A 16,174-nucleotide genomic window follows, 5' to 3' on the forward strand; every position below is an offset into this window, starting at 1 on the left:
TTTGTTGAAACGTAAAGCTGGTTGTTTGTGTACATTCATGTTGCTTCCCGCAGAGCCGAGGTTGTAAACAGTTTGAACCCACTGCACGGTTGCAGATACCAGTATTCAAAAGATACTGTACACCTATTGTAAAATCATTCTGTTTTCAGGAGATTGACAAACCTAGTGCAGTACCCGCTCATGGCGTGACCATTTGGAGTGCATACCTGTTCAGAATGGGAAAATTGCTTGGCTCCTTGTAATTGCTGTCGGGTTGGGGGGTGGGGGGGGTGCCCGTTTCCGAGTGTGTGGCCATCAAACTTCTTCACCCAACCCCCCACACACACACACACCCACACACACACTTGAAGTGGCGAGGCACAGAAAATCCTGTGTTCTAAAAAAGCACTTATTTTCAGTGCCAATCCCCACACACACACATACACACGCACACACACACGCTCTATGATTTAAATATACCTCTAGAGGATATACTGTGGTGGTGACATATACGGTGGCCAGTTTCTGATTGAGTCACTACCGGTACTTTAACACTGGAACTACCACACAGAATAATGCCTTCCTTGCTCCAGGTGCACCAGGCACTGCTGTGTTCCTTTCATGCAACCCGTGTCTAGTATAAGGCTGCCCAGAATATTCAAGCAATTTTCTCAAAACAAAATTATTTGTATGGAGCGGATGAAGTCTTGAATGATGATGAGAAGTCGGAATAGAAAACGGCGTGACTGAACTGTTTGACACATTTGATATTTTATGTAAAACCAAGTTATAACCTAACCTCCAAATAAGGGATGTTCAACATTATTACCAGTGTATATATAATATGAATGGACTGTATGGTGTTTATTATATAATATGAATGGACTGTATGCTGTATATATAATATGAATGGACTTTATGATTTATATATAATATAGATGCACTGTATGATGTATATATTATATTAATTGACTGTATGGTGTATATATAATATGAATTGACTGTATGATGTATATATTATAATGAATTGACTGTATGGTGTATAATATGAATGGACTGTATGATGTATATATAATATGCATGGACTACTATGCTTTATATATTAGTACTACATCGTCTTTCGTAGACGTAGCTTGACCCTGTAAAACGTCGGCCGGTGTTCTGCCAATTCTACCCACTGCGCTCTGCTGCCCTCTGGAGTCTGTTCTTATCAGACGCACCTACAAAACCAACCAATGTCGTCTGACATCAAGGTGGACAAATGAAAGTTGTAAGATTGGTAGCCAATCAGGCTCAGTGTGTGTGTGTCCATTCTGTACTCATCCCTCCATGCTCCTCACCTCTGGGGTTGTTGAGTGCAGCGTCTGTGGCCTTGCCTCCCTCCCCACAGTGGCTCTGGTCAAATGGCAGACACTGCTCTCCGGTGCCGGCCACCACCTCCATGTTGCGGGCGGGGTCTTTGGGCTGGCCCAGGGTCCTGACCCGGTAGACCCTGCGGCTGCTCGTGTCCGACACGTAGAGCACCTCCCCCATGGGGTCCATGGCCAGGTAGTACTTATGGGCCGGACTGGTGCTGAGGGGGGAAACGACACGCAAGGTTAACACAGAGCTTGTAAAAGGCTGCATCACATGCACACAGATAGAACCTGCTTCCACCAAATTACAAATTCAAATTCAAATGTATTGTCATTATACGACAAAAGTAAAGTACAACAAAAATATGTTTGGCAGCCAACCAGAGTGCAAATGTAACAGTAAAGTGCAATAGTAATATAATGTACAGATGATTAAGCTGGGTATAAGATATTTAAATTAGTACTACTGAGTAATAGTGCTAATCAGATGTATGTACAGAGTTCTAGTATTAATGTACAGTGACACAGGGATAAAGACATTATGGTAGAAGTCATACTGGTCAGCAGCGTAACTAGTAGGTCAGGTATATGCATACAGTAGATATAGTAACTACAGACATGCAAAAAGGATTATATGCAGGTATGTACAGACGGATGTGGATATAACCACTGTAATAGAGGATGCATCGCCAATGGAGGGCATTGCTCAATGTATTTGGTGAAAGCATAAGGAATGCGTACTTGTTCATGATGTGTTAATTCTAGCATTATGGGGTAGAACACATAGTAGCATACTACAAGAACCTAGGGGTCCACAAAGACGATTTCAAACTGGAAATGGTAACAACAGATGAGGTACTCAAAAAACTGAGCACTCTCCAACCTAACAAGGCCACTGGCCATGACAACATCCCCTCCAAATTCCTCAGAGACTCAGCAGCCGCCATCACCCCAGTCATCACACACATAATAAACCTCTCCATAAAACAGGGACACGTCCCCAAGGACTTCAAAATTGCGAGAGTAACACCCCTGCACAAAAAAGGCAGTAAATTAGACCCAGGCAACTACCGCCCTGTTTTTATCCTTACCCCCATCTCGAAAGTCATGGAACATTTTTTATACGAACAGGTCGAAAAATACCTTGCGGAAAAAAATCTAATCTACGAATTCCAATCTGGCTTCAGAACATCCCACTCCACTGACACATGCCTTCTCTATTTAAACGACCACATCAAACAAGAGGTGGACGCGGGCAAATACTGCGGCATGGTCATGCTGGACCTACAAAAGGCCTTCGACACTGTCAATCACACCATTCTGATTGACAAGCTAAAAGCAATTGGTTTTGATAGTCTATCAGTGAGCTGGATGCAATCCTACCTGGAGGGGAGAGAGCAGATGGTGGAGGTAAACGGTACCCTATCCCCCCCCTCACAGTAAGCTGTGGTGTTCCACAAGGAAGCATACTAGGTCCACTACTGTTCCTAATTTATGCAAATGACATGTCGTCAGCTTGTGACTGCAACTTGTTCCTGTTTGCGGACGACTCAGCCCTGCTGGTCTCTGACAAGAACAAGTTACAGGTTGAAAAAACCCTCAGCTCAGAACTAGGCAAAATCTGCATATGGCTCGCTGATAACAAACTATCACTACACATGTGCAAAACAGAGTCCATTCTCTTCGGTTCAAATAACAAACTCAGCAAGACCGACGGCTTCTCAGTTACAGTGGGTGACAATATTGTCACAAGGAAAGAAGATATTACCTACCTGGGCTCCATCCTAGAGGCAAATCTTTCCTGTGACAAAATGTAATCCAATGTAATAAAAAAAGTCAACCAACGAACTCGTTTCTTGTACCGGATCTCCTCACTGGTAAACAAGAATACCCTGAAGACTCTGGCAGGAGCACTCATTCAAGGGTACTACGACTATGCTTGCACCTCATGGTACCAAAGCACCTCAAAGGCGCTAAAAACAAAATGACAAACATCTCAAAACAAACTGGTCAGACTACTGCTTGACCTTACTCCTAGAACCCACCTCACCCCTGCCCACTTTGACAACCTAGGATGGCTTAGAGTAGACGACAGAGTACAGCAACTTGCAATGGGCCTGGTCTACAAGATACACTACACGACCAAGGTACCCATGTACATGTCAAAATACTTCCCAAAGGTCAGTGAATACCACGATCACAACACCAGAGGGAGCTCCACAAATCATGTTAAACCCAGATTTGGCTCAAACAAGGGACTAAACACGTTTTGCAATTATGCCACATCAATGTGGAACGCCCTACCCAAAGCTGTAAAGGAATGTGAATCACTACCCACTTTCAAAAACACTCTCAAAAAACACCTACGGGAGACTGCAATGCGAAACTGGCCCCTGTAAATGTCCTAACACAACCCCCTCCAATGTACAGTAAATTACCAAGTATGGTCTAGTCAATATTCCAATGTACAATTTTGCTTGTACAGTGGTACAGTGTCCCCCCCCCACCCCTCCTACCCAACCCCCCCCCCCCCATACCCAACCTCCCCCCCCACTCCTTCTACGTCAAATGTATATACTTTTTTTTCTGGACCCTTTTCGTATCACAAACAGTACTGTATTTGCAAATCTGGTATGTCATAAATGGGTAGATGTATGGCTAGACACATGGCTGGACACATGGCTAGACGCATGGCTAGACGCATGGCTAGACGCATGGCTAGACACATGGCTGGACACATGGCTGGACACATGCCTGGACACATGCCTGGACGCCTGGCTGGACGCATGGCTAGATGTATGGCTAGACACATGGCTGGACACATGGCTAGATGTATGGCTAGACGCATGGCTAGACACATGGCTGGACACATGCCTGGACGCCTGGCTGGACGCATGGCTAGATGTATGGCTAGACGCATGGGTGGACGCATGGCTAGACGCATGGCTAGACGCATGGGTGGACGCATGGGTGGACGCATGGCTAGACGCATGGGTGGACGCATGGCTAGACGCATGGCTAGACGCATGGCTGGACGCATGGCTAGACGCACTGAAATAACAAACTACCTGCGACTGCATTAGGCTGCATATAGTGCAATCATAATGCTTTGGATATGGATTTTGCCCTGTCTGAATCTAAGTGGATAAGTTGTTTAGCGCTGTGAATACTCCAGGTAGAAGGAGTTGCTTTTGCCTTCTTGGTAACTTACTGGTAATTTTCCATTTGTATTGTTAAATGTTAAATGTATCAATGCTCACATAATGCCTTGAGGTGCGCAATTCTTGCACAGTCGATTTTATCCAAAACGCTTTACAACTTGTGCCTCATGTTTACCCATTCACTAACTGTTACTAACACATTAACACAATGGTGGCTGAGGCAACCATGCAAGGTGCCAACCTGCTCATCGGGAGCAGTTAGGTGTTAAGGCCTCTACATGCTACAGCAACTTCAAAGCAACTTCAACACAACATCAGCGCGATTTCAGCGCGGTTGTTGTTTAGGGTCTTGTAGACTGTGTTGCGAGGAATCTGCGTACATGTCTCCAAAATCTAACCTAAACAACCGTTGCGTTGATATTGCGTAGCAGTGATTGGTTGGTTAGCGAATGGGGGCGGGGCTGTCATAGAATAATATAGGTCTCGCAGAGAATACCATCCGCCATTGTTGTAGCCAGCCAGCGTTGATGCTAAATAATTAGCGTCACATAGCTGGCCTTTTTCTGAAAACCCAAGCACATATTGTTCCATAGCATACGCCTTCAGTTGATCATGACAAATCCTCTCTTACCTTGACGATAAAAAAGCCTCCATAATTTAGTAAATAAAGCTGTAGCCAGCCAGCTAGCATTGGTGCTATACAAAATGCTATAGCTACATAGCTAACCAACTAAATACAATGTTATCCTGAGGTAACTTTAACGTTAAATACAACGTTTGCTAGTCGAAATGACTGGACACACACAGGGACAAGTTAAACATCAATCAATTAATTTATTCCAATAGGTAGTTTGAGCTGCATGTGAGCCGGTCTTTCTCTCCTCTCCATTGGAAACTAATGAAATTACGTTAAAAAGCAAAGAACCGGCTGACAAAAGTTAAGCTGCTAGCAATAGACACTATAATACTTCCGGTCGGGGAATTTCTAAATAAAAGAGCGACGACTAAAAGCACCGGAAATAAGTTTATTTTGTACATTATCTAACGTTAACACGAACCTAAACTAACTTTAGATTAGTTTAGGTTCGTGTAACGTTAGATATTGTAAAAAATAAACGTATTTACGGTGCTTTTAGACTCGCTCTTTTATTTTGAAACCCCCCGCCCGGAAGTAAAAATTATGCTTATTTTTCTGCTTTTATCAATGGGTTGGTTGAGAAGGGAAGCGTCATCTATCTAGGGAACCTAGCTACATACGGGGTACAATGTTACATAGGCTGCGCGTTGATTTTGCAGAAGCATAAAGGTAGAGTGTCTGCAACACCGTTGCTTTGTCGATGTTGTGTCGAAGTTGCTTTGAATTTGCTGTAGCATGTAGAGGCCTTTACGTGTCTTGCTCAAGGACACTTCGACAAAGCTGCTGGGAGGAGCCAGAATTTTACCGGGAACCTTCAGATCCCTCTCGGTTATGGATTTAAATGCAGTATGTACAATGTACAATTTACTAACAAGAACTGAAGTGAGTATTACTTTTGTGTTGTATGCCGGTAAATGGAAATAGTGGCAGATGCTCCCCAGGGCCCCCACCCGATGATTTCTCACATCTCCATTGTTGCCTTCGCTCCATCCTCTTTCCTACCTACACAATATGTCACGTGCCCACTCAGTTCTCAGAGGAAAACCAGCTTCTTCTTTTTTTTATGCCGATGAATGAATTGGAACAATAAGCCCATGTTTTTGTAAAGGCATTGAAGGCCCGTCTCCCGCACCAGGTTGATGGACGAGACGAGATGAACATGTTGTGTGACTCGCACGGTTGTGTTCAATCACTGAGGTGTGCAGCGACACATACCGTCTGAACAAGTGTTGTTTATACACTTGGATACGAACGACTAACCATATTAATAAATGCACTTACTGTACAGCATGTCTTGGAGTTGTAATAGAGAATAACCCCCTTGTTCTGTAAGATATAAATCTATAACCTAATCCTCAGAGCCTATTTAATTTTTTTTTAGATTTTATTTATAGCATTTTCAGCTTTTTTGGTCAACGCAGGACCTTTTGGCCACGCAGGACCGACAGAGGAGAGAGGGTGAAACGGGAGGAGAAGAGGGGAAGACATGCGGCATATGGCCACCGGGTCGGGGAATCGAACCCGGGGAGACCGCTTTGCGACTCAGCGCGCTATGTGGTGTGCTACTGGAGCGCCCTGAGCCTAAATTGTTTTAACACCACACTCAGCATTTCTTTTCCTAGTCTATTTCTTTCACAGTTTCTAGGTGTGTTGAAACACGGTGAGGTGTAGGTCACCTTGGGAGACGGGGGATGGTGGAGCCAACCAGCAGCACAATGGAACATCTATTCAGCGCGGAGCATAGAAAATGCGTTGTGCGCCCAAGGACATCAAGCAGGCTGTATATTCTATAGGTGGAACTCACACAAACACAGACACAAATTGATTTCCATGGTCTCCATCGACATTGCAGGGTGATATACCTGGTTATATGATTTTGAGAGGAACCAATATGAAATATGAAGATTATGCTCACGGTTGTCGTTTTCCTGATGGAAACCAAAAATTCGTATCCGCCTCCAAACAAAACAGTGAGTCATTCCCTGCAGTTTAGCTTTATAAACTTTAGCACGCACACGTCGTAAGAATATAGTAAGTACCACAGAAACCAAGTTATTTTTCAATATACAAATATATGTATGTGTCTGTGAATTACAGGTAGAAGCATGCAAATAATTAGCAGTATTACTTATAATGACCTTGAAAATCTCACATTTAAACAACCTGATGGGGAATGTGCATATATCCCTGGAATGTATTTATATCTACCTTATACAGTATATACATTTATCCACACCTGAATATACCTGCATGTATTCCTATTTACATACCTGTATATATTATATCTATATCTGTATCCCTACCTACTACATTGTACATACAGTACATCAGATTAGCATTATTAATCAGTAGTACTCATTTATCGGTCGGCATGGTGGTGTAGTGGTTAACACTGTCACCTCACAGCAAGAAGGTCCTGGGTTCGATTCCTGTTCGGGGACCAGGTTGCCGGGTTGCCCAGGTACCCAGGTAGGTTATATCCCGGGCCTTTCTGTGTGGAATTACCATGTTCCCCCGTGCTCGCAAGAGTTTCCCCTCCAGAAAGAGATAAACCCAATGGAAAAACATGCAGAACGAAGATGGACGGGGAAGGATGACGGGATGGGTCAAGCGCAGAGACAAAATGTCATAGGCGACCCCCCCCCCCCAAAAAAATGCATGTGTGTTTCCTTGCATTGTATATTGTATATCGCCATTGTACTTTACTGTTACCTTTGCACTCTGGTTAGATGACAACTTTTTTTTTCATTGTACTGTACTTGTGCTGTTATGATGACAATACATTTTAATCTAATCTAATCTAATCTAATCTAATCAAAGCACATAATTTCAAGATTCAAGATTCAAGAGATTTATTCATCACATACATACACGAGACATGTAGTGAAATGAAGGTGGCCATGCCCGCATTGATTGTGCAAAAAATACAAATAATAATAGAATACATTAGAATAGATAATAAAATAGACATAATAAAAAGTTAAGATAAAATACGGCAATTGTTTGGATGATAAGTAGGGATGTTTGATATTGGCTTTTTTACCGATATCTGATATACCGATGTTGTCCAACTCCTAATTTCCGATACCGATATCAACCGATACCGATATATGCAGGCTTTCCCCCCCCAAAAAACGGATTAATTTCAGGTAATTAATATTACATATCTCTTGTTGTGGAATTAACACTATGCATACTTTTGACAATAAATACATTTGCATATTCTTGGTATCTAGGGACATCTATGGACCTCAGTGAATGTATTCCCAGTGTCAGAAATATTGTGTCTATTACTAGGCGTGCTTAAATTGTGATGAAACAAAGGAGAATATGAATTATGATTTTTCTTTGCATCTTTGACAGTGAATAACACCATGCTAAAAATTACCAGACATGAAAAACTGCCACTGATCTCGTTCAGTACCTTGATGGGATCATGTGTACAAAAGGTCTAAGGAAATTAATAAAGGGAAGGTGATTAAACAGAAGGTTTTGTAGATACAGTACTGAATTCTTCCATCCGGACCAATGCAATTTGAAATATTATTATAGAATATAGAATAGCAGGCTTATACATTACCTTATTATAGCCAATTCGCACATTTATGGATTGTGCCAAATCTTATATTTCAAATGCCAGAGTTCAATTTGGATTTAGTATCACCAGGCGTGCATAAGAACAGATATGTACAGTAGCTTTTTTATTTTTGCCAGGGTGCCACCATTTTAAAACTAATTTCTAACTGTTGCTACATGCTAAAAATAGGGGAGACAAACTAACTGCGCTCCCATATATGCCAATAACGTTAAGTTTTGTGGTTTATTATCCCGAGTAATAAGAGATATTAAAAAGATTCATACAGAAGTAATTTGCTTGAAACCCCATAGAGGCCTTTGGGAAGTGTCGTTCGGAAAAAATTCCAACTCTCATCGAAAGCTCTTGGTGTCCTCTGCAAAATGGCCACAATTTCCTGACGTTCAGTTTTTCCAAAATGGTCGGCTTTCACAACCAAAACAATAGTAAAACGAAAACGAAAATCTATCTAATAACACTTTCACCTATTGGTAAACTAACATATTGATCATAATATACATTATAACTGCTGTTGTGACATGGTTATGATGTTTATACTTGAATACGTTTGAAAAATAAAACGATACTTTTGTCAGACAGTCTAGACAGATTGATTTATGACGTGATGTCATTTGCGGTCCGCCGATGGACCGCACGGGTGGAAGAGGTTAATGCCAATATCGGTAGGCCGATAATATCGGACATCCCTAATGATAAGGTGACGGTTGTCATTAACACTGAGCTGGGACTGCCCAAATGCTTTCCTTGTTCAGCCGGGAGCATGTCTATGTTCCCCGGGTCCTATGTTCCCCGCTTTGATTGATTGATTGATTGAACATTTTAGACCACCAGCCCTGATTCCAAACTCTAACCTTAACCAGTTCGAAAGAGGGCCTAAGCTTAACCAGTTCGAAACAAGGCAGACATTAATAATTAATAAAATAATAAAAATTTATAAAATGTTCAATCTATTAATCAATCAAGCGGGGAACATAGGACCCGGGGAACATAGGGATGATCCAGTTCAGCCTATGTTGACAGAGAGCTACAAGCTTTCAGCAGTAACGTTAACATGTTATATTTATGAGTAGCTTTCAGGAGTAATGTTATATTTAGTGTACATGTGGATAGATACATGTGTTTGTCTACAGATGATGAGGCTCAACTAACTCTACATTATATCAATTAACGTTACACAGTGCATGTAGGCCTACTGTAAGTGTCTTGGCTACAGCTCTGCTACCAGCTAACTATATGAAGATTTAAATCTGATAAATGCACAAACTGATGTTGGCTGTTCAAATGGTATTTCGCTAAACATTTGATTTGATTGAAAACGTACCTCTGGTGATAAGATTTTACCTGCCTATTAAACTCTTCTGTTGCCCTCTGTGGGTTCTCTGCCTGTGTGATACGTATACAGTACGTATAAATGTGGGAAGATTTGATTTGGCACATTTCCTGGGATATTCCCCATCAGGTGTGTGAAAGTGAGAGGAATATGTGCCACAGCCTCGCCAAGGATCCTTTTAATTAGCACAAGCACGTCCCTGGCCTGGTGAGTGTGAATTTAGTTGTTGATGAATAGTTTAAACAGATGAGGATAACAACCACCAAGTGTTTCAGCACAAATTTTTTTTTTTTTAAATTTGTTTATTTTTAAAGCCTATTCTACACGTTCAAATTACTGTTTGGTTCTTACTGTAGAGTTCCTTGAGTTTGCTCTGAACTAGAAAGAATGGCTTTTTCCTTTGATGCTTCCAACACCTGGGATGCCCTCCGACTGACTCTGAAGCTGGAGGTTCTTCCTTCTTTCGCTGCGTTTAAAAGTATGATCTCCGACCACTGTGTGTCGACTTGTAGTCTTAAAGGAACACACCAACATTCTGGGAAATGTGCTTACCGTCTTCTCCAGAGAGAGTTAAGAAGATATATACCACTTTCCTTTCTGTGCGTTCAGTAGAAAGCTATTTGGCTGTGCCTTAGCCTAGCTTAGCACAATGAATGGAAGAGGACAGTGCCGGTTAGCCTAGGCATTGTCCAACTAACACCTCTCCAGAAGGCTAACCAGCACTGTCTGCTTCCATTCATTGTGCTAAGCTAGGCTAACGTGCAGCCAGATAGCTTTCTACTGAACGCACAGAGAAGAAACTGGTATCTATCTTCGTGTCTCTCTCTGGAGAAGACAGTAAGCTAATTTCCCAAAATGTTGGCGTGTTCCTTTCAATTATTTCTATAGTTTATTCTTATTTGTTGTGCCTATGTATGAATGTGCTGATAAAATGGTAAATGGTAAATGGTGCATCTATATAGCGCTTTTATCCAAAGCTCTTTACATATTTGTTCCTCACATTCACCCATGCACTCACACACTGACGGTGTGCGCTTCGGGCAGTCCTTTGTGCCGGTGGCAATCAGGCTCCACAACCAGGCAGGGCCAGGACGGGCTAACACCCGTGGACTGGAGGAGCTGGGTTGTGGACTGTAACTAATTAATTAATTAACATCATGATTGGACTTGTTTCTTTCTCTTTTCTTCCATTCACCACTTTTAGCTCTATTTTAGCCCTATTTTAGCTCTTCTTTTTAGCCCTATGTATTTGTCCATCTTTGTTTTTAACACGTACTAAATAAGTGTATGTTATGTATTAACTGTTTCTACTAACTGTTTTTAAATGGCTGTTAAGCTGTGATGACCATCTGAATCTCCCCTCGGGGATAAATAAAGGTTTTCAATCAATCAAATCAATGGAGGTGACCATGCAAGGAGCCAACCTGCTCATCGGGAGCAATTAGGGGTTAAGTGTCTTGCTCAAGGATACTTCGACACGCTGCCCAGGAGGAGTGGGAATTGAACCGGGAACCTTTGAAAGCTTGTTCTTGCTGTAAATGAGGTTAACCTCAGTGTGTCATGAGTTGAAATAAAGGTTTGCAATTCAATGAAATACTATTTTAGGTGAGGGTTAGTTAGGTGTGACATCTCCAGCGAGGTTAGGGTTAAGGTAAGGGGTAGGTTTATTCATTCATTCAATGTTTATTTCAACTTGAGAAATCATTAAGGCAAGCCCTCCTTTTCAATGTCGTTGAGCGTACATACATAATAAATGCAATACTTATTTTTTTTATGCTAAACACAGTAGGGGAGAACAGGGATGGTTGTCACACGGGTAGGTTGTCACATTCATTATATTTCGCTACCAAAAGGCGCTTTCTCCCATATTTTGGTATGGTAATGTCCAGAATTGGGATCAGAGCTCACCTACATAGTCTTCTTTGGAGTAAGACAGCTGAACTTTAGGTGAGAGGATTTTTGTGGAATTGTAAATATTCAGATCCTCAGTATTTGTCTTCTATGTGTAGCACCCTGAAAATATGGCTATTATTCAGAAGTGCTGACTTGCCTTTTATCTCCCCTGGTACACCAAGACGTATTAACTAGTTTCCATTAAATATCCCCTTGATCAATGACGCGGGTTTCTCCTTCTCATACCGGCTGGAATATGGATTATAAACAATAACCCTGGATCATATTCTTCCACCCAGTGTTTCCCTGTGGGGCTAGTAGGCGGTGCCAGCAGGGGGCGCCGGTGGCAGGCAGAGAGCGTACGAGAGTGACGGAGGAGGAAGCAAGTCAACTGAGACGGAAGTGTGAGGAACCAGCCTCTTCGACATTGGACTTAGATGTGATCGGTCATGTCTAGACAGAGCCCCGTGTAGGACCACACGGGTGAACGTATTGAACTTGAGTATATTACGGGTTATCCTAGAAAGGTAAACGTAGTAGCGTGTTGCATGTTTTCCCACTGAATAACCCTAGCGATACAACGAGTTATCCTAGAAGAAATGCGGTATAGCCAAGTGTGGCTTAAGTTAAAGATATTCCCTCTAGTGAGGCGCCCCGCCAGCGTGGCTTGAAGAAGACCGGTGTTTAGAGACACCCTGCGTCATTATATATTGCGTCTAGCAGGAGGGTTGTTTGGGACCCCAAGAGTAGCTTCAGTGTAAGTAGGGCAAGAGTAGAGCCGCGCGTCTACCCAGCACCGGCCGTCAACAATCAGTCTTCGCCGGCGTTCGACGTCTGCCCTGCACCGGCTGTCTTCAGGCCATCACTGGAGTTCTTCCCGTCCAGCAGAGGTCGCCATCATCCAGCACGCGCTCTCAGCCCGATACTGCCCCCCTGCTCCAGCCCCGCTTGCTCGCGCCCGCGACGAGAGCGTTCGACGCCATCTTGCTACCCCGAACAGTGGTGGCGCGGCGAGGACGCCATCTTGGTTGAGCACAATAGAGCGTCAGTGCTCCGGATCTTATTGCACAGTACACAGTGTGGTGCGGCCTACGGGCGAAGCTAAACGTTGCTAAATCCAGTTCATAGGGGTACCCCATACACATTATATACCGGCATTAGTATAAGACTTTTGTTTTGGTACAGTGGGCCCACATTTTTGATTTCCTTTGAGTGTGATAACGTGTTGGTTCTTTGATAATAATTTCCCATCTAATCAACCCTTTCCCAGTGGGGAGGTTCCAGACCTGAGGTATTATTCCTACCATATAATTAAAGCCTGATAGAGGTATTATACCTGGTACTGACCCAGACGTGGGCGATGAGTCGAATACATTAAAGTATATTATTCCTGGTGCTAACACAGAGGTGTGTGTAGAATATACGGGTACATAAGGTATTGAGTTACAATTGAGCAGTAGTAGGATTTCATTCCGTTGGACCACTCCTATTAAGCTTTTGTATTCAACCGTACCCATTTAACATAAGAACATTAGATGGGATTCTGTGTGCGTGTCCATTACTGTGCACAGTGTTAACTATTTTGGTGTGGGTAACGCTACTATAATTAACCCCTTCCTACTCCACCTTTCCCTTTTTATTGTAAGGTTTCTAGTGTCACTGAGGGAGGGTACTGCTTGCGGGGGGAACCAAGTTATTTATTTACAATTCAGTCACTAGGTGTGGGAGGGTCAAAGGAGTAATTGGGGAAGGTGAGAGCGTGTTGGGGAGTACTGCTGACGGCCCTGCTGCAGGGGAGGAAGACCAGAGTACCAGACCAGGTTGGTAAATCCCGGGCCCCTTCCACTCACACTGCCAGCCTCCAGTTCAAGCTCCAGACTCAAAGACGGAGGTGCAGTCAGACAGAGCTCTACTGTGTCTCGCTACCCAGTGATTGTGCCCACCTGTTCCCACGAAGCAGGGATAATCCACCCTGCTACATATGCTTTTACACAATTGGTTTATAATGAAACAATTGTTACCCTTAAACAATGTGAAGGGAAAGCTATAGTTTAGATTGTTGTTAGCTAACTAACACATTTTTAGATGGTTGTTAGCCTTGATACTAGCAAGACATTCCAGTTGGGGTTGGTCGTCACATTTTCTTTGGGGTTGGTTGTCACATGTGACAAGCACATGACAGTGCTTTAATGAGCACAACATGGACCGTTTCTTCACCAACTTGGAGGTGATGGATGAGCTGAGGACAGACCGAGCAGAGCCCAATGCACCCCAGCCCACTATACCAAGCCTAGTACATCCCAGCCTACACCATCTGCCAAGCCTAGTACATCCCAGCCTACACCATCTGCCAAGCCTAGTACATCCCAGCCTAGACCACCTGCCAAGCCTAGTACATGTACTCTACCATAGCTGGAAAAGGCAGACAGCAAGAAGAAGAAACAGAAAAGAAAGAGACAGGAGGTACTCATTTACATATATTCCAGTTGAATCACTTGTGCATTGTATATTGTTACATTTGCACTCTGGTTAGATGCCAACTTCTTTTCATTGTACCATACTCGTGCCGTACAACAACGATACATTTTAATCGAATGTAATGTAATCTAAAATAATCTAATCTAAAGAAAAATGTGCTAAATCTATTTTGTCACGGCATACAAGTATACAATGAAATGCGGGAATATATATATTATTTAAACATATTTTGTGTCTGAATGAGGTCCAGCAGTGTCTCTTCCCCTGCGGACATCTCCACATTCTTCCAAACAGCCTGGTGTTTGCTTCTAAAGGTTACCATGTGTCTCCTGTAGTCATCTCACCCTCCCCCCCCCCCCTGCACCCCGCTCTCACCCTCCTCCGTCTCCCCCCTCACCCCGCTCTCACCCTCCTCCGTCTCCCCCGCACCCCGCTCTCCCCCTCCTCCGTCTCCCCCCCGCACCCCGCTCTCCCCCTCCTCCGTCTCCCCCCTGCACCCCGCTCTCACCCTCCTCCGTCTCCCCCCCCGCACCCCGCTCTCCCCCTCCTCCGTCTCCCCCCTGCACCCCGCTCTCACCCTCCTCCGTCTCCCCCCCGCACCCCGCTCTCCCCCTCCTCCGTCTCCCCCCGCACCCCGCTCTCCCCCTCCTCCTTCTCCCCCCCGCATCCCTCGCTCTCACCCCCCCCCCCGCACCCCGCTCTCCCCCTCCTCCGTCTCTCCCCCGCACCCCGCTCTCCCCCTCCTCCGTCTCTCCCCCGCACCCCGCTCTCACCCTCCTCTGTCTCCCCCGCACCCCGCTCTCCCCCTCCTCCGTCTCTCCCCCGCACCCCGCTCTCACCCTCCTCTGTCTCCCCCGCACCCCGCTCTCCCCCTCCTCCGTCTCTCCCCCCGCACCCCGCTCTCCCCCTCCTCCTTCTCCCCCCCGCATCCCTCGCTCTCACCCCCCCCCCCGCACCCCGCTCTCACCCTCCTCTGTCTCCCCCGCACCCCGCTCTCACCTTCCTCCGTCTCCCCCCGCATCCCTCGCTCTCACCCCCCCCCCCGCACCCCGCTCTCCCCCTCCTCCTTCTCCCCCCCGCATCCCTCGCTCTCACCCCCCCCCCCCTGCACCCCGCTCTCACCCTCCTCCGTCTCCCCCCCGCACCCTGCTCTCACCCTCCTCCGTCTCTCCCCCGCACCCCGCTCTCACCTTCCTCCGTCTCTCCCCCACACCCTGCTCTCACCCTCCTCCGTCTCTCCCCCGCACCCCGCTCTCACCTTCCTCCGTCTCTCCCCCACACCCTGCTCTCACCTTCCTCCGTCTCTCCCCCACACCCCGCTCTCACCCTCCTCCGTCTCTCCCCCCGCACCCCGCACCACCCTCGCTCCGTCTCCCCCCGCACCCCGCTCTCACCTTCCTCCGTCTCCCCCCGCACCCCGCTCTCACCTTCCTCCGTCTCCCCCCGCACCCCGCTCTCACCTTCCTCCGTCTCCCCCCCACACCCTGCTCTCACCTTCCTCCGTCTCCCCCCCGTACCCCGCTCTCACCCTCCTCCGTCTCCCCCCCGCACCCCGCTCTCACCCCCCCCCCCCCCCCCCCCCCCCCCCCCCCCCGTGACATTACCCGCCTCAGAAAAAGAGAAACCCTGCATCTGTGCCGGGTCGTGAGGCTGCTGTCAGTCAAGCCTGCTGAAGTAAGTGCACGGCTGTTTAGAGAACTTTGTACTGAACAGCAACATCCATAATTTACAGCAGACGCCCCGGGA

General features: G+C 45.4%; 1 protein-coding gene across 1 annotated transcript in view; it reads right to left on the reverse strand.

Moving 5' to 3' along the window:
• Positions 1-16,174, reverse strand: part of tenm1 (teneurin transmembrane protein 1) — a gene marked incomplete at both ends in the record, with an annotated part of 448,413 nt that overhangs the window by 135,492 nt on the left and 296,747 nt on the right. Inside the window, 2 exon segments of the mRNA XM_084332087.1 lie at positions 1,320-1,552; positions 15,687-15,912. Coding sequence (XP_084188213.1) covers positions 1,320-1,552; positions 15,687-15,912 — 459 coding nt within the window.

This window comes from Notolepis coatsorum, assembly GCF_963971535.1.
Source record: "Notolepis coatsorum genome assembly, chromosome: 16".
Classification (NCBI taxonomy): domain Eukaryota; kingdom Metazoa; phylum Chordata; class Actinopteri; order Aulopiformes; family Paralepididae; genus Notolepis; species Notolepis coatsorum.